This window comes from Ananas comosus, linkage group 22 (assembly GCF_001540865.1).
Source record: "Ananas comosus cultivar F153 linkage group 22, ASM154086v1, whole genome shotgun sequence".
Taxonomy (NCBI): domain Eukaryota; kingdom Viridiplantae; phylum Streptophyta; class Magnoliopsida; order Poales; family Bromeliaceae; genus Ananas; species Ananas comosus.
The window spans coordinates 9225233-9248579 of NC_033642.1; the positions used below are offsets into that span (position 1 = coordinate 9225233).

At 36.7% G+C, this 23347-nt stretch overlaps 3 protein-coding genes across 3 annotated transcripts; all 3 read left to right on the forward strand.

Annotated features, from left to right (window-relative positions):
* Positions 1071–7111, forward strand: LOC109727307 (signal peptide peptidase-like 4). The gene is made up of 14 exons (XM_020257370.1): positions 1071–1362; positions 1882–2040; positions 2124–2235; positions 3000–3119; positions 3439–3590; positions 3980–4162; positions 4268–4302; positions 4583–4739; positions 5393–5446; positions 5681–5773; positions 5858–6000; positions 6125–6195; positions 6500–6583; positions 6723–7111. The coding sequence occupies exons 1-14, from the start codon at positions 1201–1203 to the stop codon at positions 6824–6826; spliced, it is 1629 nt and encodes a 542-aa protein (XP_020112959.1). The 5' UTR covers positions 1071–1200; the 3' UTR covers positions 6827–7111.
* LOC109727137 (aquaporin PIP1-2-like) lies at positions 9898–11986 on the forward strand (the record flags this gene model as incomplete). Its single annotated transcript, XM_020257036.1, has 4 exons — positions 9898–10224; positions 10331–10626; positions 10929–11069; positions 11681–11986. Coding segments are annotated over 4 exons (860 nt in total), but the record flags the coding sequence as incomplete, so codon positions are not given.
* LOC109727392 (trichohyalin-like) lies at positions 17390–22954 on the forward strand. Its single transcript, XM_020257510.1, has 7 exons — positions 17390–18773; positions 18986–19104; positions 19685–20296; positions 20682–20988; positions 21901–22063; positions 22276–22378; positions 22490–22954. The coding sequence occupies exons 1-7, from the start codon at positions 17703–17705 to the stop codon at positions 22605–22607; spliced, it is 2493 nt and encodes an 830-aa protein (XP_020113099.1). The 5' UTR covers positions 17390–17702; the 3' UTR covers positions 22608–22954.

Below are 23347 nucleotides of genomic sequence, written 5' to 3' on the forward strand. Positions count from 1 at the left end.
ACCATATTAAACAAGGTCTAATTTTATATATATAATAATTTTGTTTAACAAATAAAAAGACAAACACGGTATTGTACTTGGTTTGTCCTAGGATAGGAAGTCCAAGATCATAACTTTTCTTCCATCGTGCCGAGAAAGTTACAAGTCAACAACCGTTTCTAGAGCAAGTGGCAAAGAATTTGATAGTTGGTATTCGAGACCCAAGTTCGAATCTTAGTTGATTCACATTTTCAGCTAAGTTTATTTCTAAATGAAATAGACGAAGCGGGTAGCGTACTATCTCTCTCTCAAAAAAAAAAAAAAGTTACAAGTCAAAAAGTACGTAACTTATACTATAAATTATTTTGAATTAATTATATAATTTTTTAAAATTTTGATTATATTGTTTTAGCTTTTAATTTATTTGATTTGAGCCGGTTAATAAAAATAAAATTTTAAAAAATTAAATAATCAACTCAAAATGGTTCATAATTTAGAGAAGTTCTGTGAATTTTTACCAAAGTTATTTGAGGAGTAAGGAGTGATTTAGATGGTAAAATATAAAGAAAATTTTCATAATTAGCCAAAAAAATTTAAATTACAGAAAATTTTCTGTAAATACTTGTTTTTTCACTTTTCCTTTCTAACTCTTAAAAATTTATATTTTACCCCCTCAACAATTCAAATTGTTGCATTTAGCCTTTCTTCCTCAAAATTTTATTACTATTCCGTCAATTTCTTATAATTTATACCGAAAATGTGTATCAAAATAACAAAAATAAATTAGAAACTATTTTTTCTTATAGAAGAAGTAATGGTAATTTGATTATTTTGCCTTCTCTATTAATACTGTACCCTTCTAAAAATATTTAAAAGTTTTAAAAAATAAAATACAAAATTTTTAAAATCAGAGAAGAAAAATAAAAAAAAAAGTAGGTATTTATAAGAGTTTTCTATTACTCAGTCCAAAAAAAAAACCACCATTGTGAAGCAGTGGATCATCGGATGACGTGGTGCACCGGGTTCACGAAATAACTTCTTTTGTGGACCCATCTACCCCCGTACTAAACTCCCACCCCACTCTCGTCCTTCGTCTCCTTTCTCTCTCCCGACCCTTTCTCTCTCTCTCTCTCTCTCTCTCCTCCTCCATTTGCCCTTTTTCCCCTCATGGTATAGGAGTCCCCTCTCCTTACGCAGTAGTAATTGGTGGTGGCGGCGCCCATGGCGAGGGGGATCGAGCTCCGGGGATCTTCGTGTAGCGCCGTGGCTCTTCTGGGAGTAGCTCTTCTTCTCGCGCTTCCGATCTCGGTCTTGGGGGGGGACATCGTCCACGAGGACGATCAGGCACCCAAGATCCCCGGATGCTCCAACAACTTTGTCCTAGTAAGTTGGTTCAAACCCCTTTCCCCCAATTTCCCCTTTCTTTTTGGGTGTTGATGCGAACGAATCTAAGTAGGTTTTGGGGAAAATTGGGGCTTCGAACTGTGTGATTTGGTCGCGATCCCAATTTCCCCAGATTTCATTGTTCGTTTGCTATAATTTGCTCCTTTCCCAGTTATTTTGCGTAGAAATTTACTTGTGAAATCTATCATCATTTGTGTTTAGTTGCTTAGTATGATTTGGTGGTGATGTACTGTTATTGACCTGCAAAATAAGGCGATTCGTAGGTACAATTGATGGTAACGCTTAAGCTCGGGCTTAATTTTGGTAGTATGAGACAGGATATTTGTTACGATGCTGGTTATTAGAGAACTAACCTTAGTTTTTTTTCTTTGGTAAAGCTTATAATTTTTGTGAATAATGAATGCCTCAGAAATACATGTTTTACGCCAAGTTTTCCATTCTCCTAGGCATCTGCTACTTATTAGCATGCTTAGCGGTATCATTTACTCTTTTTGTCAGGTAAAAGTGCAAACGTGGGTTAACGGCACTGAGGACAGTGAGTTTGTAGGTGTCGGTGCTCGGTTCGGTCCTACAATAGTCTCGAAAGAGAAGCACGCTAACCGGACTCGGCTTTCTCTAGCCGACCCTTCTGCTTCCTGTGCTCCGCCTGAGAATAAGGTTCTTTCTTTTGTTCTTGTCTTCAGTTCTTTTATTGCATTCATTGTGTGTTTGCAAGCTCAAATTTACTACTACATTGTTAGGTTGCTGGTGATGTGCTGTTAGTGCACAGAGGAAAATGCAAGTTCACTGCAAAGGCAAGGGTTGCAGAAGCTGCTGGTGCTTCTGCTATTCTTATTATAAACAGTAGAAGGGGTATGATTGTCCTGCTCTCTGCCTGTTATGGATATGAATCTATGCAAAATATTATTTATGTGACCTGGAATTTGTTAGTGCAGGATTTGCATACTATACAAATTGCTTATATGCTCAGCGGATATGGTGGAATGAATTTTTTTTTTTTTTTTTCAATTTCTGAATCTTCAGACCATCTTAATTAGCTTGGTCGTTTCAAAAAGAACCATACATGATAATCAGCTGAAAAAGTTTGCCATCAAATAGTTTGCTTGAGATTATCTTCGCCTTGGCTTCTGCTTCGTTGGTTTCCTTGTCACAATAGGCTGTATTCTTGCCTGTTAGATTATTTGTCAAGCAGATCTAATACAAATTTGACCTGTGGCTGCCTATATTTCATACAGGACAAAAATTGACTTTATTGTTATTGGATATCTTTCATTAATATTGACTCACCTTGATAAACATACCCTGTGGCCCCTTATATTTCGTATAGGACAAAAATTGACTATATTGTTTTTGGTCGTCTTTCCATTAATATTGACTCACCTTGGTAAACAAACAGTTGAAGTATAGGTAATACTAAGGTTGAATAAACAAATGTATGTTAGGGACATTACTTTGTCGAACTAGAATTCTAATCCTTCCATGAGTTGACTAAAAATAAGTGAACCCCTACTAGAGGGCTTGTAGATAGCCTCTTACATATTCTTGTTTGCTACTCTCTTTTTTTTTTTGGTTTAAATACGCACACTTTCTTAAGCTCTTCTGCTTCTATCCTTCAGAGCTGTACAAGATGGTCTGTGATCACAATGAGACAGATTTAGATATAAAAATACCTACTGTTTTGCTGCCAAAAGATGCCGGTGTCAGCCTAGAGAAAATTCTTAATCGTGGTGACTCAGGTTGGTCTTCTTATATTTGTAGTCTTTTGCCACTTGCTAGCATCATACATGTAGCATATTTCTAATTGTTTTTGTGATCTTTTACTTGTTTTCTTGCCACTTTACCTAAGTAAGTGAATGCAGCTGGCTCCCTTATTCAATAGAAGGAAAGCTAAAGTTATAATATTGTTTAGTAGGTCCGAAGTGCTAGCATTTTTGATAGGTAGTCTTCACAAGAGATGTGTCTTTTTTCTTTCTGCCATGCGGTTATTTCAAATGTACAACAACCTTAGTTTGACAAATATCTTGCATTTTTTTTTTCCCTTTTTGTTTTGGTCAGTTGCTGTGCAGTTATATTCCCCAGCTCGTCCGGTGGTTGATACAGCGGAGGTGTTTCTGTGGCTTATGGCGGTTGGTACCATCCTCTGTGCATCATATTGGTCAGCGTGGAGCGATAGAGAAGCAACCATTGAACAGGAGAAGTTATTGAAGGTTCTTATCATCAAGTTAGCTTTTACAGATATATCCTGCAAAAGCATTAACTTACATGTTTACTCTATTAAGGCTGAATTTTGACACACGCTCATTAAGCGTCCTTACATAAGGTTGGAGAGTCATCCAACTTATTGGAAAATTTACTTTTCTATTAGAAACGGATTCCTAAAAAGGGATATCTATGCAACTACAAGGATATGTATGTATGGAATCTTATTTTGAAGGGCTATAGGAAAATTCAAACTTTGCATGGATTTGTATGTAAATTGATGATTTTGCAGGAATATTTACATATAAGTATATATATATTTTTAACCCATTTTAATTGAAGAGTCGGGAGAAAGTATGTTTCCATTTCTAATTTATGGATGGACTTATGCTTTTAGGATGGCCAGGATGATGCATTGAACTTGGCAGCTGCAGGCACCACTGGTATTGTTGACATCAACACAACATCAGCAGTATTGTTTGTTGTGATTGCATCATTCTTCCTGATCCTACTCTACAAACTTATGTCATTTTGGTTTGTGGAGCTTTTGGTGGTTCTGTTTTGTATTGGAGGAGTAGAGGTAAAGTTCAACACCATTGTCATTGGATTTTTTTTTCCTTTTTCTTTTATCATGTGCCTTCTTCTTCACCTAATTCTAATAATTGTCTATTGAGTACTACTTCAGGGCCTGCAAACATGTCTGGTGGCTTTGTTATCACGGTATGCAGTTGCTTCATTTGCTTTCTGTTGAGAACTTTCTTTGTCATGCTGCTGAATTCGGTAGTCTAGCATTCTGAACATCTACATATGCAACCATGTTTTCTTTCCTTTTCAGATTGCCTTTTCTTTTTGCTGCTTTAGAAATTTTTGATGCAGGATTAAGCTGATTTTAGCTGCTCTTTTTTTTCTTTTAATTCTAACCTGCAAATGGTGCTTAAGGATTCCAATTTTCATAATATTTGTAGAGTGATTATGATTAGAAAGTTTTTGAATTTTCCAGATGGTTTAGGCGTGCTTCGGAATCTTTTGTCAAAGTACCCTTCTTTGGGGCTGTTTCATACCTCACTTTGGCTGTATTCCCTTTCTGCATCACATTTGCTGTCATATGGGCTGTTTATCGGCGCGTATCTTTCGCCTGGATTGGCCAAGATATTCTGGTAAGTACATAGTATTGCCTTTTAGCTACTACAAATTAACCATTATTTTCTTTCAATATATGGTTTAGCGTCTGCTTAGTCTTGCTGCTGGAACAGCTTCTCTGCTCCAATAAGTAGCAGGCAGGCTTAAGCATTGAGAAGACGAAAGTTTCTGTAGCTCTTCTTATGGGTTGGTGCTGAAATGAAGTTTCTAGCCCAAAAACTGAAGCTCTAATTGAAACTTCTGCTTTTTGTCTTGTGGGAGATGTCGGGAGTACTTGAATGAAAAAAAAAAAAAAAAAAACTGTTAGTGCTTCAAACAGCACTCATCCGGAAGCTCCTGCTGGGCTAACATGGCCCTTAGGCAAGTAGCAAATGCATGTTCCATCTTTTGTTGTTCTTGATCATAGAAAGACATGTACGAGTCAAAAGCTGCTCTCTTTCCAATATTCATTATAGCTTAGCTTCTAGAGCTCTAGGACATTACTGAGTCAGATAAGATTAGATATGTACTTAATATCTGTGTATGCTAGTGTACTTGGTTTTATTTCAACTTCAGCTTCTCAGATAAATGTAATCTACAAATCATTTTGATTCGAGATATTCTTTCATATTTTCGTTAGTTGTTCCATATAATTAATTAACCATCATTGTCTTGTGCCTTTTCTGTTCAGGGTATTGCATTAATAATAACAGTCCTACAAATCGTCCGGGTACCTAATCTCAAGGTAAGAATATTACTCTTCCACTATAGGCAATTCATTGCTCATGTAAAGGCGTTTCTTGCTTTACATTGTACAACTGATTTCGCTTCATTATCCATGATTTCGGTGCTTTCTATCAAGAGGGATAGAGTCTCGGCTTTCATAAGATGTTCATGATAATCTCTCTTCTTTGTTTTTTTATTAGCTCTATATTCTCTTGAATATGAAGACCTATAACTGATTTAACATGACCACCAGGTGGGTACTGTGCTTCTCAGCTGTGCCTTCTTGTATGACATCTTTTGGGTTTTCGTTTCAAAGAGTTGGTTTCATGAAAGCGTGATGATTGTCGTAAGTATCATCAAAAGACTCCTGTTTTATTGGTTAATTGAAACAATCGGAAAGTTTTATACACTGGTTATTCTCTTTCCATAGGTTGCACGTGGTGACAAGACTGGGGAAGATGGTGTGCCAATGTTACTTAAAATTCCACGAATGTTTGATCCATGGGGCGGATACAGCATCATAGGTTTTGGTGACATCCTTCTACCCGGTCTGCTAATTGCCTTCGCATTAAGGTGCATATTCATCAGAACATTTAGTTATTGCATTAGATGTAATTTTTTTTTTTTCAATAGGTCTGGATCTTGAAAGTTGAGATTGTTCATCTGATTATGATATCTGCATTCTTATCTTTACCAGGTATGATTGGGCTGCTAAGAAAAACTTGCGAGCTGGCTATTTCTTGTGGTCAATGGTGGCTTATGGTTCCGGTAAGACTTTTTTATCTATAAAATGCAGGGTGCAACTGAAAAGAAAATTAAAAATGAAAATTCTAAGCACAAAGCTCAGTAGAATAGTTGTTTCACTGAATCATAATGTATGATTTCGACCTATAAGTGCCACCGAGGCCCACACCGAAAATGTGTATAAAGCTGTAATATTTCTCTATGCTCTTGCTGTTTACTAGTACAATTATAATTATGATCATTATCCCTCATCTTTATACCTTTTCTTTTTTCCTTTTTGGTTTTTAAGAAACTGTTATCATTATACTTAAAACTTTTTCTTTTACAGGTCTTCTTATTACTTACGTGGCTTTGAATCTTATGGACGGGCATGGTCAACCGGCTCTTCTTTACATTGTACCTTTCACATTAGGTAAGTAAGAACCCTTTACGGAACAAGCGTACAATTAAAAGTTTTCTACGCAATATACATTTAAAAGATCAATGTTTATACTCCCTACAAATTATTGCTCATATCACTTCCTGTTTATTTCCCTCAATTCCTTTCTCAGGCACCTTTTTAGCACTGGGGAGAAAGAGGGGTGAACTAGGGAATCTATGGACAAAAGGAGAACCAGATAGAGTGTGTACCCATCATATCCAATCTCCACAATAGGAGGCTATCGTTTCTCTGAGTAGTGTATAAATGTATTGATGTACCCATATGTAATAGTAGTTGTTAAAATACTTGGCCTTTGCTTGACCTAGCTATATGTAGGTTAAAGAGGTAACCGAGCTATTATTGCCTTCTCTGTTTGGTGAAATTAGTTGGTTACTTTGACGTCGATACTTCCGCATTGACTGTCACACCATATGCTTACTAATTTGGGGGTATCATCACCTTGTAAGTTGTAACCATGAACTTTTCAATTGCTCTATGTTTTCTTCTCCTTCTTCTTCACTACTGTGGCGCATGGCACTAAATCATGTGGGCATAGCATATTGAAGATTTTGAGTACAACACATGTTAAGAATATCAGTGAATCACGTCGAATAGAAATGAATCTTGGTCTGTAAAGATCCAAGGTGTTTTTTTCTACCAATCTTTGAGCTGGTTGAGAGTCTTTTTATTCAAGCAATGATGGTTATTCCCTGTTTAATACGAAATTAGCGGGGGATAAACCTGCTTAACTTCCAAATTGGTATGGGATGCAACTGTACCTCAAAATAAACAGAGTATGATATCCATGTTTGTTTCCTCCACATTTTGGCCAACAAATCGAGTTGCTTAGATTCAGTACTGAAAATAATTGGAGGATAATGTGCAAAACAGATAATGTGTTCGCCAACACACTAAAAAGAGATTGGTCGAGTGCATGTGCTCAAACATAATTTGGGATGGTTTGTACCCGTTCGAAAATGTTAGATCAGAATAATGAATATTCTTCGAAATGTAATTCATATCCACTAACCAAAATGGTGCCCCTTAATTAGTTCATTTGTAACCCGAATTTGAGCACAGGGATACGGGCTTTTCCTCCTCAATGTTTGGAGAAAATCTCTTAATTATTTTGGTTTTTGCTTGTGATAACATCTAACTAGAAAAAGCATTGCCGATGTTTTTTTTTTTTTTTTTTTTTTTTTTTCCTCCGCGTTATTTCTCACCAAAATTCCTTCAATATCTCTACCGGCCGAATCTTCAGAAAATATTTTATAACAAAATAAAAAAGGTTACTCTAATGAAAATTAAATGGCCTATTATAAAGTCGAAAGGCCAAAGTTTCAAACTGATTTTTCTATTAAATTATCTGCTTTCTTCGGCTAGAAATATAAAATAATTAGATTTTAAATTATCTGACATTTGAATATGAATTATTAAATTTTTAACCACTTTTTAAGATGAAATAAAAATAATCTTACAAGGAGGACCCGGAGAGGTAGCGAGCAAACGTGGCACTCAATGAGTGGCCGAGTGGCCTGCTGGCATCGGACGGTGCCACGTGGCCGACAGCGAAGGGATTTGGCGGCCGAGTGAGGTGGCCTATTGTGTTAGCACTTAGCAACCAATTTTTTTATTATTATTTTTGCGCCCTCTTTTATTTTTTTTTTTATTTTTTATTTTGTTATTCTTATATTTAAATATTATTTTTATTTTTACTTTTTTTTATTCTTTTCAACAACTCTCTCAATAATGGCTTTTTCGCGTTGTGGTAGTAGGGGTGGTGGACTAGATCATGTGGCTAGAAACCGAGGTGCGGCGTGGGGCGGCCTTATTTTGCTCGCCCCTTCGTCTTTATACGACTCCCTTTTGATTTCTTAATTAATTTAGGATAAATTTTAAATACTATTTCTGTCGTTTCGTTTTTTTAATTTTAGTATTCTGTAATAAAGTGTATTAATTTAGTATTATATAATTTTTATTTTTACCGTTAAATTTTTATTAAATCATATACAAAAAATTTTAGATACACCACCTATAGTTTATCGAATGTTTACCTTAGTATCCTTTAATTTTAACTTTATCATTAATTTAACCAAAAAAATTAGTAGAGAGAATAACGAAAAGAGAAAAGCAAAATCACTGAATACGAAAGTGATACATTTTAAACTACAGAATGCTAAAGTGAGAAAGTGCGAAACCACATGAGTGGTATTTGAGTTTTTTTCATTAATTTATACAAAAATGGTCTCTTCTCCACTTTATTCTTATTAATTAATATTAAATTTTAAAACTTATTTTTTTAAAAAAATCAGTTAAAAATATAAAATAATTAGATTTAATCCATCCCGGATGGAAAGAAGGAAAATGATCCAATTTTGCTAACCACATGGTTGATTGATACTTTTAAATGATGGCGAAATAATTCTAATTTAAATTTCGCTTTGAACAAAAATAGATGTTTTATATTGTATTTAGGATGATTTTGGACAAAAAAAAAAAAAAAAGATAAGTGCTTGAGCCTTCTTGTGCTAACCAGTAACTCGTGATAGCACCAATTCATTTTAGCTTACATGATAACGTTGTTTTGATTACCCATAAAATTTTATGTACCTAAAAAATTCAACACATTGGGTGATTCATCTTATATAAAAGGATTATTCAAAATCTCGAGTATGAAAATTTAGATCAATTATTTTCAAACTAATATATTTTTTAAATATTTTTTGACCGAGTATGGTAACTTCTCCAAACGAGAGGCCTGAAATATAAGAGCAATGTTGCTTGTACACAAATTTTTTGATACATATTTTACGGCAAGATAAAAAATTAAAATTTAAATGCGCGACTTATTATTTTTATTTTTTAAAATATTAGATATCTAGAACAGACAAAGTGTACGAATAATATTTTTTAAAATATAATTAATTTTTAATCATTTATTTGATCATTTATGCTTATTAATTACACATCTATTTTGACTATATATATATCGTATTTGACCAATATACTCACTGTAAGTCCAAACGTACCTGAGCATAAATATTACACTTATCTAAAAACATTTTAACACACTTTCTTCTAATATTAAAATTTTTTTAAAAAATAATCTAAATTTTTACATGAATAGAATGTAAGATTTACGTCCACCGCTTCACACAGAAAAAAAAAAATGAAGGTGTTCTTTTTCTTCCCCTGTCTATATAAACCCCCACCCGCTTCATCAGCTTCTCCATAGTAGAAGAATTAAACAACTTCTCTATTTGGTAGTAATAAATTAAAAAAAAAAAAAAAAAAAAAAAAAAAANAAGAGGAAGATGTTCGGCTGGGCGCGAACAAGTTCCCAGAGCGGCAGCCGATCGGGACGGCGGCTCAAAGCCAGGACGAGGGGAAGGACTACACGGAGCCGCCGCCGGCGCCGCTGTTCGAGACCGGGGAGCTGGTCTCATGGTCGTTCTACCGCGCCGGCATCGCCGAGTTCGTGGCCACCTTCCTCTTCCTCTACATCACCATCCTCACCGTCGTGGGCGTCAGCAAGTCCCCCTCCAAGTGCTCCACCGTCGGTATCCAGGGCATCGCCTGGGCCTTCGGCGGCATGATTTTCGCCCTCGTATATTGCACCGCCGGCATCTCAGGCACATCCTTTATATATTTACATATATAACAGCAGTTATAATTTGAAACTTTTACTTTTTAATTATATACATATTACTCATAGTATGTATGTATGTAAAAATATAGGCGGGCATATAAACCCGGCGGTGACGTTCGGGCTGCTGCTCGCACGGAAGCTGTCGGTGACGCGGGCGGTGTTCTACATGGTGATGCAGTGCCTGGGCGCCATCTGCGGCGCCGGCATCGTCAAAGGCTTTCAGACGGGCCTCTACCAGAGCGCCGGCGGCGGCGCCAACGCTGTCGCCCCTGGCTACACCAAGGGCGACGGCCTCGGCGCCGAGATCGTCGGCACCTTCATCCTCGTCTACACCGTCTTCTCCGCCACCGACGCCAAGCGCAGCGCCAGAGACTCCCACGTCCCTGTAAGTTACCACTATTTCTGTATTATTTACTATCAGGTTGATTTAATCGTTAGTTATAAGTGACTGTTTTAAGTTCAATTCTCACGTTGTTACCACATAAAATTCGGGGTGTTACGATACAAATATTACAACATAATAGAATCAAAATTTTTAAAGTTTAGATACGCGACAATAATTTTATAATTTGCAAACTCTTACTTACAAAAGATTGCAACATAATAAGAGTTCAATGATTTTTAACTATTGTTTATTTTTAAAATTTTGACTGGTTTAATTTTTTTTTTTAAAATTTTTTTTTGCAGATTCTTGCTCCTTTGCCCATTGGGTTTGCTGTCTTCCTAGTTCACTTGGCCACCATCCCCATCACTGGCACTGGCATCAACCCTGCTAGAAGCCTTGGAGCAGCCATCATCTACAACAGGGACCATGCTTGGGATGACCATGTAAGTTGCACTTTACCAAAAAAAAAAAAAAAAAGAAGAATTTTTGGGGTAAAATATATTAATTGGGTAGTCCCCATAATATTTCTAAACTTTTTTGCTTACATATATTTTAGTTCTTTGATTGTGAAAAATATACAAATTAGATTGTGTAGGGCTATGTATACATTTTACTCAGAATTTGGAGCCATATATGTCACTTTCAATTAATTTTTATTTTGGCTAAATTATAAAAAAATTATTTAAAAAAACTAAATTTTTTAGTTTTTCTTTCTAATTTTTAAAAACTTATATTTTACCTCAGGATTACATCACAATTTTATCTTTTTTTATAATTTATACCGAAAATATCCTTTAAAATAATAGAAACATGTTATAAATTTTTTTTTATCGAAAAAATAAGGAAAATTTTTGTCAGTTCGCCCTCTCTGTTAACATCGTAATCTTCTGAAAATATTTCTAAAATTTTAAGAAGGCAAAATATAAACTTTTAAAAGTTAGAAAAAAATAGAAGATAGGTATTTATAAGAAGAGTTTCTGTATTTAGCCTTTTCTTTCTTTTAGCACTTTATTTGCTCTTGTTTTTTAATTTTTATTTTTCTAATTTTCCTCAGTGGATTTTCTGGGTGGGGCCCTTCATTGGAGCTGCTCTTGCTGCCATGTACCACCAGGTGGTCATCAGAGCCATCCCCTTCAAAAGCAGGTCCTGATCAGAAATAAAAACTCAGAAGCCCCCCTCTCTCTCTCTCTCTCTCTGGCTTGTTATCTTCTTCCATTTCCTCTGGTGTGGTTGTGGTGGTCCTATGGCTTCTGCCCTTTGTGGTTGTAATATGAATATCCATCAAGTGTGTAAATTAAGCACTGCTTTTTCTCTAAAAAGTTTCCAGGTGCTGCTGCTTCAGTGTTATGTCCCTTCTTTCTCTTTTTCTTTTTCTCCATGTCCTTTATCTCTTTTACCTAATATTCTTCAAGCTGTCCCAAATCCCACTTAAGAATATTATCTCTTACATATATAAAAAAAGATTGGTCCTTAAATTAAGGTACATGATGGGATTAGTTGGCACTAATTAACTAGCCACACAATATAATAGTATGCTAATAACATCATCTAATATTCTGACGGTGTATCTAGCGCACTTGAATTAGGACTTGCTGTTTGGTATCCGATGTCACAGTTTTTAAGTTTAATTATTTTATATTTCTAACTGAATTTAATTTAAAATAAATAAATTTGGTAGGAAGCCACTATGGAGCTCATGTAGGGAGAGTTTCTGTTTTTTTTCTTTCTTTTTTTTTTCCCCACTTTTGTGGTGTGCTTTGGAAATTGCATGTGCTCATCATATCTAAAGTGTGCAAAAGTGCCCAATCAAAGACAAGTGGAGTGTTTCTAAAAAGAAAAAAAAAAGTAAAAAGAAAATAAAAAAAAGAAAAAGGAAAGATAAGTAGAGTGCAATGCTTTCCACAGCTTTTCCTCATCCAAATGCCCTAGGCCATATGAATGGTCCATAAATGTGTTTTCTAGATCTACACATTTTGGTGATAATGACCTGTTTCTCTTTGTACATAGAAAAGCACTGAATTATTAATTGGAATTCGAATTTAGAACTTCTGATACCAACTATTAAGTTCTTAACCAACTGTGTTAGATTTAATGTACAATTATTAGTATAAATATAATAGGAAGATTGTTATTGTTTTGCGAGCCATAAACATCATGCTTTGGCCCACACTGTTTAGCTTTAGAAACTAATATGGGCTTGCGTCCAATTTTCATATTATGGCGCCAAAGCCCAAGCTACAATTAGACCTAAAACGTGCATTGCATTATTGGGCTTGGCCCAATTGGGCCCGGTCCACCATGCGCTTTGAGCTGGGCCACTTATAGCCTCCACCAATCAAGACAAGCCACGTGTACACGACGTAAGTGGGCTGTTGGATCGTTCTTACGTGGACCGGATGGACGGGCTATCATGGAGGCCTATGGCCTCGGCCCACGGCCCACATTGGCCTAACATCATCCCCAATAGGAGGAATTGAATTCAAATTTTTTAAAACATTTAAAAGTTTAAATTTAAAAATTTACACATGATTAATTCTAGCCGCCGGATAAATTGGCTATTCATTATCATCCTTATGTTATGAAATGTATCGATAGGACTATGATTCCATGAATATTTATCCAACAATTCACTCAAAATAGAATATATAATTATCAAAATCTTTTACATACCTGTTTGGCTCAACTTTTGCTGCTACAATCCCGTCGCACTGCATTGCAATGGCGAGAAGTTTCGAGTCCAGACATAGTATGCATTGTGCAAGTTTTCGGTTGTGACTTATAGTGTATTTGCGCTCCTCACCAAAAAAAGTTGTGTGTTTGCTCTATGCCAACATAAGCCACATTGTATTAATTAGAATCAACGAGCCATTAGATTAGGATAATACAAACATAAGCATATATAATAAAAATTTATAAATGTAATTATGTTTACACTATCCCTGCTCCTATGTTTTTCCCTCCAAAATGATCACAAGCCATAAACTAATCATTCCATAGGGTTGGTCTCACTTTTCTTCAAGTGTTGTTATTTTTTTAATTAGCTTAGATTCTTTTCAATAACAAGTTGATAATTAAGTCACAAACAATGGGGATAATTAAGCTTCGTCATCGTCCTACCACTCCATTCCTCGCTCGCCGACCAAGTGCTTTTCAAAGATCATCAACTTTGGTGCATCCAATTTAGTGGGTGTACTTTGTTCGAAGTAAAATATAGCTTAAGCTGTGAGAAAGTGCTTTTCTAAATTAAGCAACATGAATTAATAGTTTTTGTAAGTTTTGAGGCTTTTCTTTTTCTCATGTTACATCAATCTTTTGAGTAATACGCTATCAGAGACAGTTGTAAATCTTCGTAGTTTTTAGAAGACATGATTTTAGATGAGCAAAAATGTTAAAACCATTCGTAACCTATTTTTCATTAGGCAGATCTTTTGGTTAAGAATAAAATCTCTCATGCAAATTAAACAAATGCATAGATAATCATCATGCTTAATTATGGTGATTATGGTTGTTATTTTAATTAGTGAACATATAATTGTTTTGAAACGGAAACGAAAAGTCCCGCCCTTTTGGCTTTGATCTTCCTGTTCTTATGGTCTCAAAAAGCCTACTTTTTAGGGACACCACCACACCTTACAGAGAGGCCTATCAAATTTTCTATTTCGATAAAAATTTCATTATCAAAATGATGCTTTACATATGTTGGGGAAAAAAAAATTATGATGGTTAACCCCAACTTATTTCAAAAAATGAGGATCAATAGCACGAGGATCATCGAGAAGTTACCTTTAGTTTAAACAAATAAATAACTTCCATTTAATAATTCAGAAGAAGCATACATAGATGAGTGAATTCTACGTATTCTAAGTCTAGTTTTTAATCAAGAACAACTATTGTGTATTAAAGATAGTTTTTATGAAAGAAGATAATTTTAGACAATAATTATCAATCCAACTTTTTGAAGATTAATATAAATGGAATATGAACTTTAATTGAACAATGTATAGTAACTTACTTCAAATTACTACCCTAGCTAGTATGTAATAATGTATTTATATCACCTAATTAATAGAATCAACTAGAAGGAGAGTTCCCTTAATTACATGTACTGATGTACATATACAAAAAAGTTCTAATTATTATAATTATTATTATTAGTTTCCTAGAAATGCTTGTCATGGAGTGCACGTTTTCCTAACCCCAAATTTGATTGATAACGCCTACTAATCCTACTCACCAGAATGAGTCACATTGAGTTGATGTTGATCCACCTCTTCCCAACCATCACTGTTCCTTGTCTCTCTTTATTCCCACATTAAAATACACCAACACATTCTCTCTCTCTCTCTCTCTCTCCCTCTAAAATTTGCCACTTCAACTTCCTCCTCTAGTAGGTATTTTGAGTAAGAGTAAGAGAACAACCTTCTTCTGTTGTGGTTAGTACGATTTAAACTGTTGGTTTAACTGGACCAGTATTTTGTCCTGTGGCGAGAGGTCATGTTAGGTCGAGTCATTTTCGAAATGGCGTGAGACTGGGTGAACCGAGTCATGTTCGAAATGTCGTGACGCTGGTTGGGCCGAGTCATAACCGAGACCCGTGGACACTGTGTCTGTACGCTTTAAGTGAATTGGTTGCGTATTTTTAACAGCTCGAGTTTTTGGAATTGATGATTAGCGCCAACGATCTGACATAAGCCACAAAAATCTGATATTTAAAGCCAGATCAACTTTAGAATAAGATGTTATCGAAATATGCGATTCTTTTATCTCGATCAGACGCCGGCATCAAGGACTCTGAAATAGAAAAATAATAAAATTGAGAGCGTGAAAACTATTAAACAGTGGTCCTTGATGGGTACAGCTAACAACAATGGCCCGTACTACTAGGTCTAGTAGAGACAACAAAAGTGAGTAATTAAAAGAACAACGAAATATTTTGTACATCATTATCATTATATTCATAAACTGTCTACTCATTTGTTATCTGTTTTTTATATGCATATATTTAATGTTCTAATTGCCATATATCAATATTTTAATCCAAAATTCACATAATAATGCGTTTAATCTTCACATATATTGATTTGAGATCTATTTATGATTACATATACGAAAAATTAGTGTAGAAGTAATCTGATTTTTCACCTTTTTTTAATTAGCATGGTTGGTGATATTGGTCACAGAACAAAAAGAGAAAAATAAATATTCTACAAAATATGCTTGAATATATCAAATTATCAAATTTTCAATTCAAAGTGGCGATAAGTAAGTGAAAAAAATAGACTCAAATATTACAGTCAAACATGTCACTGTTCTAAAAGAAAAAAAAAATCTATAATATATGGTATGCAAATTAATTACACCACATTTTCTTTTACTCCACATATAATTTATTTCATATTTTGATATCAAATTATGGGATTTTCTTTTTTTAAAAAAAATTTATTTGAGATTGACAACATTGTGGGGCCACTTACAAATTTTCCCACAAATAGCCTATTCAGTGTACCACTTTTAGTTTTCAGCAAAAGACAGGGATTAATTTGCAAATTTCAGGATGGAGATCGCATAAGTAGAGACAATTCCACGTGTCGCCTCGTAACAGCATGACGTGGACGCCGAGAGACTTGATATTCTCACTCTCCAATTACAAAATTAAGATTTATATTAGGTACAATTGCGTGAAGGTCCCCTCAACTATATTCAATTCTCAAACCGTCCCATCAATCTTTGTTCTATTAAATGCTTTTTAATTTTTTATTTTAAAATTAAGTAATTTTGACAAATTTATTAGTTATTCCACCTGATAAAAATTATATAAATATTACAAAACAACTATTTTTTCTAGAAATTTAAATTATTAGAAAATGTTATTCTTAATTTATATATTTAACTATTTTTTCTAATGTACAGACTAAAAACATTTTAATTGATACAAAATATAGACCTAAATTAATTAAAAACAATTAAATAAAATTAGTAGTCTCGTGGGATTAGAACTATAACTGCTATTAACTAATAACTAATAAAACTATTAAATCTAATAAAATCTTAACCTAAGTAATTAAAATAATGCAAATTAAAAAACTAGAAATTAGAAAAGTGGTATAAAAAAATGATATTGAGGGGCTTGTCTCAACATTAGCAATATTTGAGAGGTCTCCTGTATAATTTCAAAATGAATGGTGCGTTACATCAACCGTCCATGTGGCGATATTTTCAAAATCAACGGTGCGGATTCACTTTTGGGCGTTATGAAACTTCTATAAGTAAAATCTTGCTAAATCAGAAAACTGCCACGTCATCCACTGCGGCCATCTATTTCCTTATCAAAAATCCAGAAATAATAACAATAATATAATTTTAGACAAAATGTATGATTAGTCCCTCGACGATTCTACTATTATGTGTACATTTAGTGTAAAAGTTTTAATTTTTAAACTTTTAAGTGTATTGTATTTAAATTCTTTTCCGGTAAAAAAAATAAGGCTGATATTTTCTGATTAAAATCTAAAATACATTGATATAAAATTTTGAAACTTAATAAATGTCTAACATAAAAAAATAAGGACCGTTTTGCAATATGTGAATACTACGGAAACGTCCACAGATTTATCCCCTTTTTTTTAAGCGAATACTTTCTTCAGAAAACGTGAGCACGACCTACAAAAATAATTGAAAAAAGGAGAGTAAATATATCGAATTTTTTTTATTTTTTATTTTTAAATTTTTTTGATCTCTAAATCACATCTTCTTCTTTCTAATTCTGATATCTTTTTTATTTTTATTTTTGTTTTTGCCTACGGGAGAAGAAGAAGCAGTAGCAGTAGCAGTAGCGAATAAGCATTAATAATTATTCCGATAATTATAACTTATTCTCCATTTTTATCCTCGTCTTATTCCGCCCCTTTGTTTGCCTCTATTTGTGAGATTAGGGCTTCGTGTTCTTCCTCGCTTCGCCTCCGAAAGGGAGATCGGAGAGATCGAGAACCATAGGAGTAGGGTTTCGATTACGGTGGTTACGTTTTTCGTAGGGGTTTCTTTGATCGGGGAGATCGCGGGGGGGAGCGGCGGCGGCGATGGCGGATTTCCGGCAGAGGGAGGCGGATCTCGAGTTCCGGCGAGAGTTGGAGGAGCTCGTCCGCGGTCACCTCGACGGGTGCATGGGAGCGGCGCTCTCGACGTCCTCGTGCGGCGTGAGCGGGAGCGACGACGAGGGCGAGTACTCCCACGGCGGCGATGGCGGCGGCGGAGGAGGAGGAGGAGGAGGGGGGGACGGGATAGCGCGCCGGAGGCGGAGGTCGGACCTGGAGGCGGAGGAGATGATCACGACCATGGAGCGCCGGAACCGCGAGTCGGAGCTCATGGCGCTCGCGGGGCTCCACACCGTGTCGATGCTCGATTCGTCCTTTCTCCGGGAGCCTCGGAGGTCCCCGTCGTCGTCGGTGGTGGAGCGGCCCGTGGCGGCGCGGGCGCCGTCGATCCTCCAGATGTGGCGGGAGCTCGAGGAGATGTCGGCGGCCAGGGAGGGGAGGGTCGGTTCTGCCGTTTCCGGTGATCGGAGCCGCCCCAATCGGCGAGAAAACAATGCCGGATCGGAGGTTGCGAGCGAGAGCGAGTATGATAGGCACAGCCAGTGGGATCACAGAACCATGCAACCGTCGCGGGGTGAAGAGGAGGATCAGGGGTCTAGCAGGGAGCAATCTCCCGACATTGGCGACGCAGAGCAGGAGAGGGAAAGGGAGCGGGAGCGGGAGCGGGAGCGGGAGAGAGTGAGACAGATAGCTCGCGGATGGATGGTGGAAACCGGCGCGGCGGACGGGGCAACTAGGGCATCGCCGAGGGATGAGTGGCTTGGCGAGATCGAGAGGGAGAGGGTGAGGTTGGTGAGGGAGTGGGTTCAGATGGCGAGCCAGCAGAGAGACTCCCGGCCTAGTAGGAGGGAAGCGAGAGAGAGGGAGAGGGAGAGGTTGGGTGCGGATCAGGAGGACGGCCCTCCGGAGCTTAGGGCGAGGGAATTGCCGAGAATTCGCGGGCGGCAGGCTCGGCTTGACCTGATCATGAGGATGGCGAGAGAGAGGCAGAGGGAGCTTCAGAGCTTGTCGGAGCATCGGTCTGTCTCCGACTTTGCCCACCGTAATCGCATTCAGGTCAGCTGTCTTATCTCTATCGATAAAAATCTCTAGCTCGTAAAATATAGTCGGTAAGTTCAAGAGTTGTCTGATAATCAGTGTTTTCTGGTAAAAGCATATCAACTGATTATGTGTGTTAGTGCTGCTTATGTAGCTTGAAATATTGCTTCTACTAAAATTGAGTATTTTGTAGTATACGACTTGCATTTTGACTAGACATAATCTCCTAGGCACTACTTAGAGGTAGATTCCTAAGAAATGGGATATCAACTGAGGAGGAGAGGCCGCAATCTGTGGCTGCAAGAGAATTGGGCCAGCTAAGGCAGCGGCATCGTGTCTCTAGTTTGAGGTATGCTTTCGTCAAATGTACTGTAGACGTTAACCTGTATCTTTTCTCTTCAACATTGCGACCAAGACTGCCCTGCAATTGTATTTTGCACTAAGTTAATGATTGTCTTTTCCATATTTCATTGTTTATAAGAATTTCATCCGAAAATTGATGAGTTATGAAATTATATAAGCTACAACAATTACCTCTCTGCCAGTAGGAACTTCAGAGGGAACAACGTATACATATTACGTTGCATGTACAGTGTCACAATTTTTGCCATTCACATTTTAATGATGCATTATTGTTTCTATATTGCGACACTGTACCTTCAACATGATTTACTCCCTGGCACTGGGAACTTCAATTTTTTCTGTGTCTTTTTTCATTTTATGTTTCATATTGGTTATTAACTTTATTACACAAATTTTCTTCTGTCCTTGGGAAGAAATATCTTTGGATTTTAATACTTAACCGGGTCTCACTGTGTTTATATTTGATTTATAATATTGCTCTTCAATATTAGTTCTCGTCACAAGTAAATTTTGTTGGATTATCTGTATGTATTGTCCTTTCTAACTAGAGAAGGACTGTGCTTCAGATTGGAGAACATTGTTCGTGGCCATGCTGTTAACCAATCAGATGATACGGCCGCTCAAAATGTTGATCTTTCTACAAACGATCAATCTCTACCAACCAGTGAAGTCGAAATTTCCACTGACAACCAGGAGATAACCCTACCCAGTAGCGAGAATGTTGATATGCAAGAGGCTGGGATGAATGATAGGGTACAGATGGCTACAACTGCTGGGCTAGAAATAAACACTTCATATGATAGTGGAACTTACATGGAGGAGCCTCCAGGGCAAGCAGAAAACTTGCAGGAAGAAGAACCTGAACAGGAGAGAGGATTCTGGCGACAACCTTTTGCAGAGGGTTCTGAGCAGTGGCAGGAAGAGAATGGTGAGCAATCCGGTGGGGACTGGCAGGAGAATGTAGAGCAGGCCTGGGCCCGTGAAACACCGCAAGATGATGGTGGAGAAGACGATCACCTTCAAGAAGTGCATGAAGAATGGCGTGATGATGAATCTCATGATACTGTTGATAACTGGCAGGAAGACCGATTAGAACCCTTAACTAGAAGAGTAAATGAGTTTATCCCACCTGACGATGATAATGTCTATAGCATGGAGCTGAGGGAACTCCTAAGCCGGTATTTACTGCTTCTCTCTGTTTATCACTTATAAAATCCCTGCAATACTTATTATCTGCTTATATTCCTGTGGAAAATCTGAATTTTTCATGTTGAATCCTTAAAAGTGTAGTTTCTTGCGTAAATAGCCTTCTTTTAAGTTTGGGTAGTCATCCAATTCATGGTGCAAGTTTTTTCATATTAGAAAAGGATTTAAAAAAAAAAGAAAAAAAGAGGGCAACTTTTTTTTTGTTTTTAATTGAGAGAAAAAGCCCGTACAGCAGGAGGACAAGTTTGTAATTGCAAGGTTTTATGTCAGAAATCAATTATATGTGAGTATATCAATTATAGTTGCTCAGTGTTTTACCCCTAATCGTAATGCTGAGTTTGTTTTACTATTTTACAGGCGAAGTGTTTCAAATCTTCTTCATAGTGGTTTCCGTGTAAGTTTGGACCGCTTAATACAGTCTTATATCGAAAGGCAAGGTCGTGCTCCTCTAAACTGGGGTCTGGAGAGAACCTTGCCCACCCCTGACTTACCAGAGGAAAATGGAGAGCAGCAAAGAGATTTTGAAAACCAGGAGCTTCAGGATTCCATCAACGTGCCGCCTGTTGGAATTCCGCCTCCACCTTTGCCACCTCGACAGCCACTGTGGCACACAGGGCTGCATCGTAACAACTGGGCCAGGCAACGTATTCATCGTTCAGAAATTGTGAGCTATCTTTTTCCATTCTGTTTGGATTTTGCACTCTAAGATCTGATAGATTTCATATTTCAGGTTTATCATATTTACTTCTTTTTTTTTTGACTGCTTTCTTCTGTTTCAGTATCCTGCCAGTCACCTGCATTCAATGTTTTTAAAACCAAAGTGGTGATTGAAACGGAAAAGCATACTGTTCAGTTTTCTGGGTTCAACCAGTGAATTTTTATTTTTCAGTTGAAACAGATTTTTAAAAGATAATTTCAAGTATAGCTAACACATGTTTTAATACAAAATATTTAGTTGTTTTCATAAAATTTACGAAAATGAGAATAGTACAGTACATGTTGAAATAACTCAGAAAATCAATATTCAGCCTAGACACTTGTCATTATTATATATATGTGTGTGTGTGTGTGTGCGTGTGTGTGTATTTTGCGCTTTGATTTGTTTTCTTATTCAAGAACAACTGTTTGGCTCTCAAAGCAAGTCAGTTCACTATAAACCAAATGATTCAGCCGCCTTTTATTGTAAAACTGTTAAGTTAGATCGGTTTTGAGGAAAATGTTCGATAATACTGAGCTGCTGGCGCCAACCGTTTAGCTTGGCTCAGTACTGACAATATTGCCTGCAAATAATAACATGTGTTTCCTCTCTGGCCATCTGAATCATAAACTAGAAGCTTCTTGATTTGTAATGTTGTTATCAATTAAAGCAGAAGCTGGTACAGAAAGTGGGGTAACGAGCTATATATACGTCTATCTTTTCTTTAGTGTACCCTTTCATATTCGTAATGATATTATCAATTAAAGCAGAAGCTGGTAGAGGAAGTTGGCTTACAAGCGATATGTACATCTATCTTTTCTACCGTACTTAGTCATACTTTTCGGAATGTGAAATTGACAATACAATGTAACCATTCAGGAATGGGAGGCCATTAATGATTTGAGGGCCGACATGGCTAGACTTCAACAAGGGATGAGTCATATGCAAAGGACGCTCGAAGCTTGCATGGATATGCAGCTCGAATTGCAGCGTTCAGTTAGACAGGAAGTTTCCGCAGCTTTGAATCGCTTTGCAGGAGAAGGTTTGTTTGTCCTTATTGGTTTTGTTTTTCATCAGGTGTAGATCATCTATATCTTCTTAAGTAGTAAGTTGGTTTCTTGTTTTCTTGGCACCATCCCCCTTTTTTTTTTGGGTGATGTGGGTACTCTTTTATGTGAAAAGAAAAGATCTTCTCTAGGATGTCACCGATCATCACATTTTTCTGCTAAAGAAGCATGAAACTAACATTTTCAGGTCATATTGAGGAATCATCTGAGAATGGATCAAAATGGAGCCACGTCAGAAAGGGGACTTGTTGTGTATGCTGTGATACCCAAATTGATTCTCTTCTGTACAGGTTAGCCATACCATTTCATTTTTTTTTTCTTTTTCTCGCTGTTAGTTTTTTGCGCGGGTTTTAATAATTCAGGGTTATTATTCTTGTTACTATTTTGTGTGACGCAATCAGATGTGGGCACATGTGCACTTGTGCGAAATGTGCGAACGAGTTAGTCCGTCGGGGAGGTAAGTGCCCGCTGTGCCGTGCGCCCATTGTCGAGGTCGTCCGAGCGTATTCCGTACTGTGAAAAGTTCATAAAAACAGTTCTATAGTAAGGAAAGGGAATAATCTACTGCGGCGTGAAAGTTTTGTTCATGGAAGCTGTCCAGTGCCTTTCCTTCCTTCTGTATTTATTATATAGGTGCTCTGTAATTTCTTGCCTCTGTCGTTCTTGTGCTTGGAACGTGAAAATGTTTCGAGTCTCATTACAAATGGCATCTCTTTCTTTTTCTTTTGATGGATCTGACCTAAAAAGAAAGTGAAAAAGGAAATTCAATATAAATTTGTTAATTGTATTCATCATCAATGGACTTTCCAAATGGTACATTACAGAGGTTGCGAAATCTATCCGGGTGCAGGAGAGACCCAATCTTATGATGTTCTACTTTTTTGGTGTGGTTGTATTACAGGCTATTTCTCATACCATTATGAATCGCAAAGGTAACATTTCGGAAGAAAACGAACCCCCATTTGTTAATGCTGTTTCAGAATTCGGGGATTTCGTAATCGATCCGTCAGAATCAGTTTTAACAAAATCATTTTATTTGAACGGTTTTTGATTTTGCTGTAGCATTTAGGTTGGTTTGCAGCCGCCATCATCGTCGTTGTCACTGCTGCTGCTGCTGCTGCTTTTTTGAGTTTGGTCACGTTAAGAAGGATTTGAACACAACATTTTTAGGATCGAGTGAGACTCGAAATAAATTCTGATAACATAAAAAGATTAATATTAGATAAAACAAATCGTAAATTAATGTTAACAATTGGACT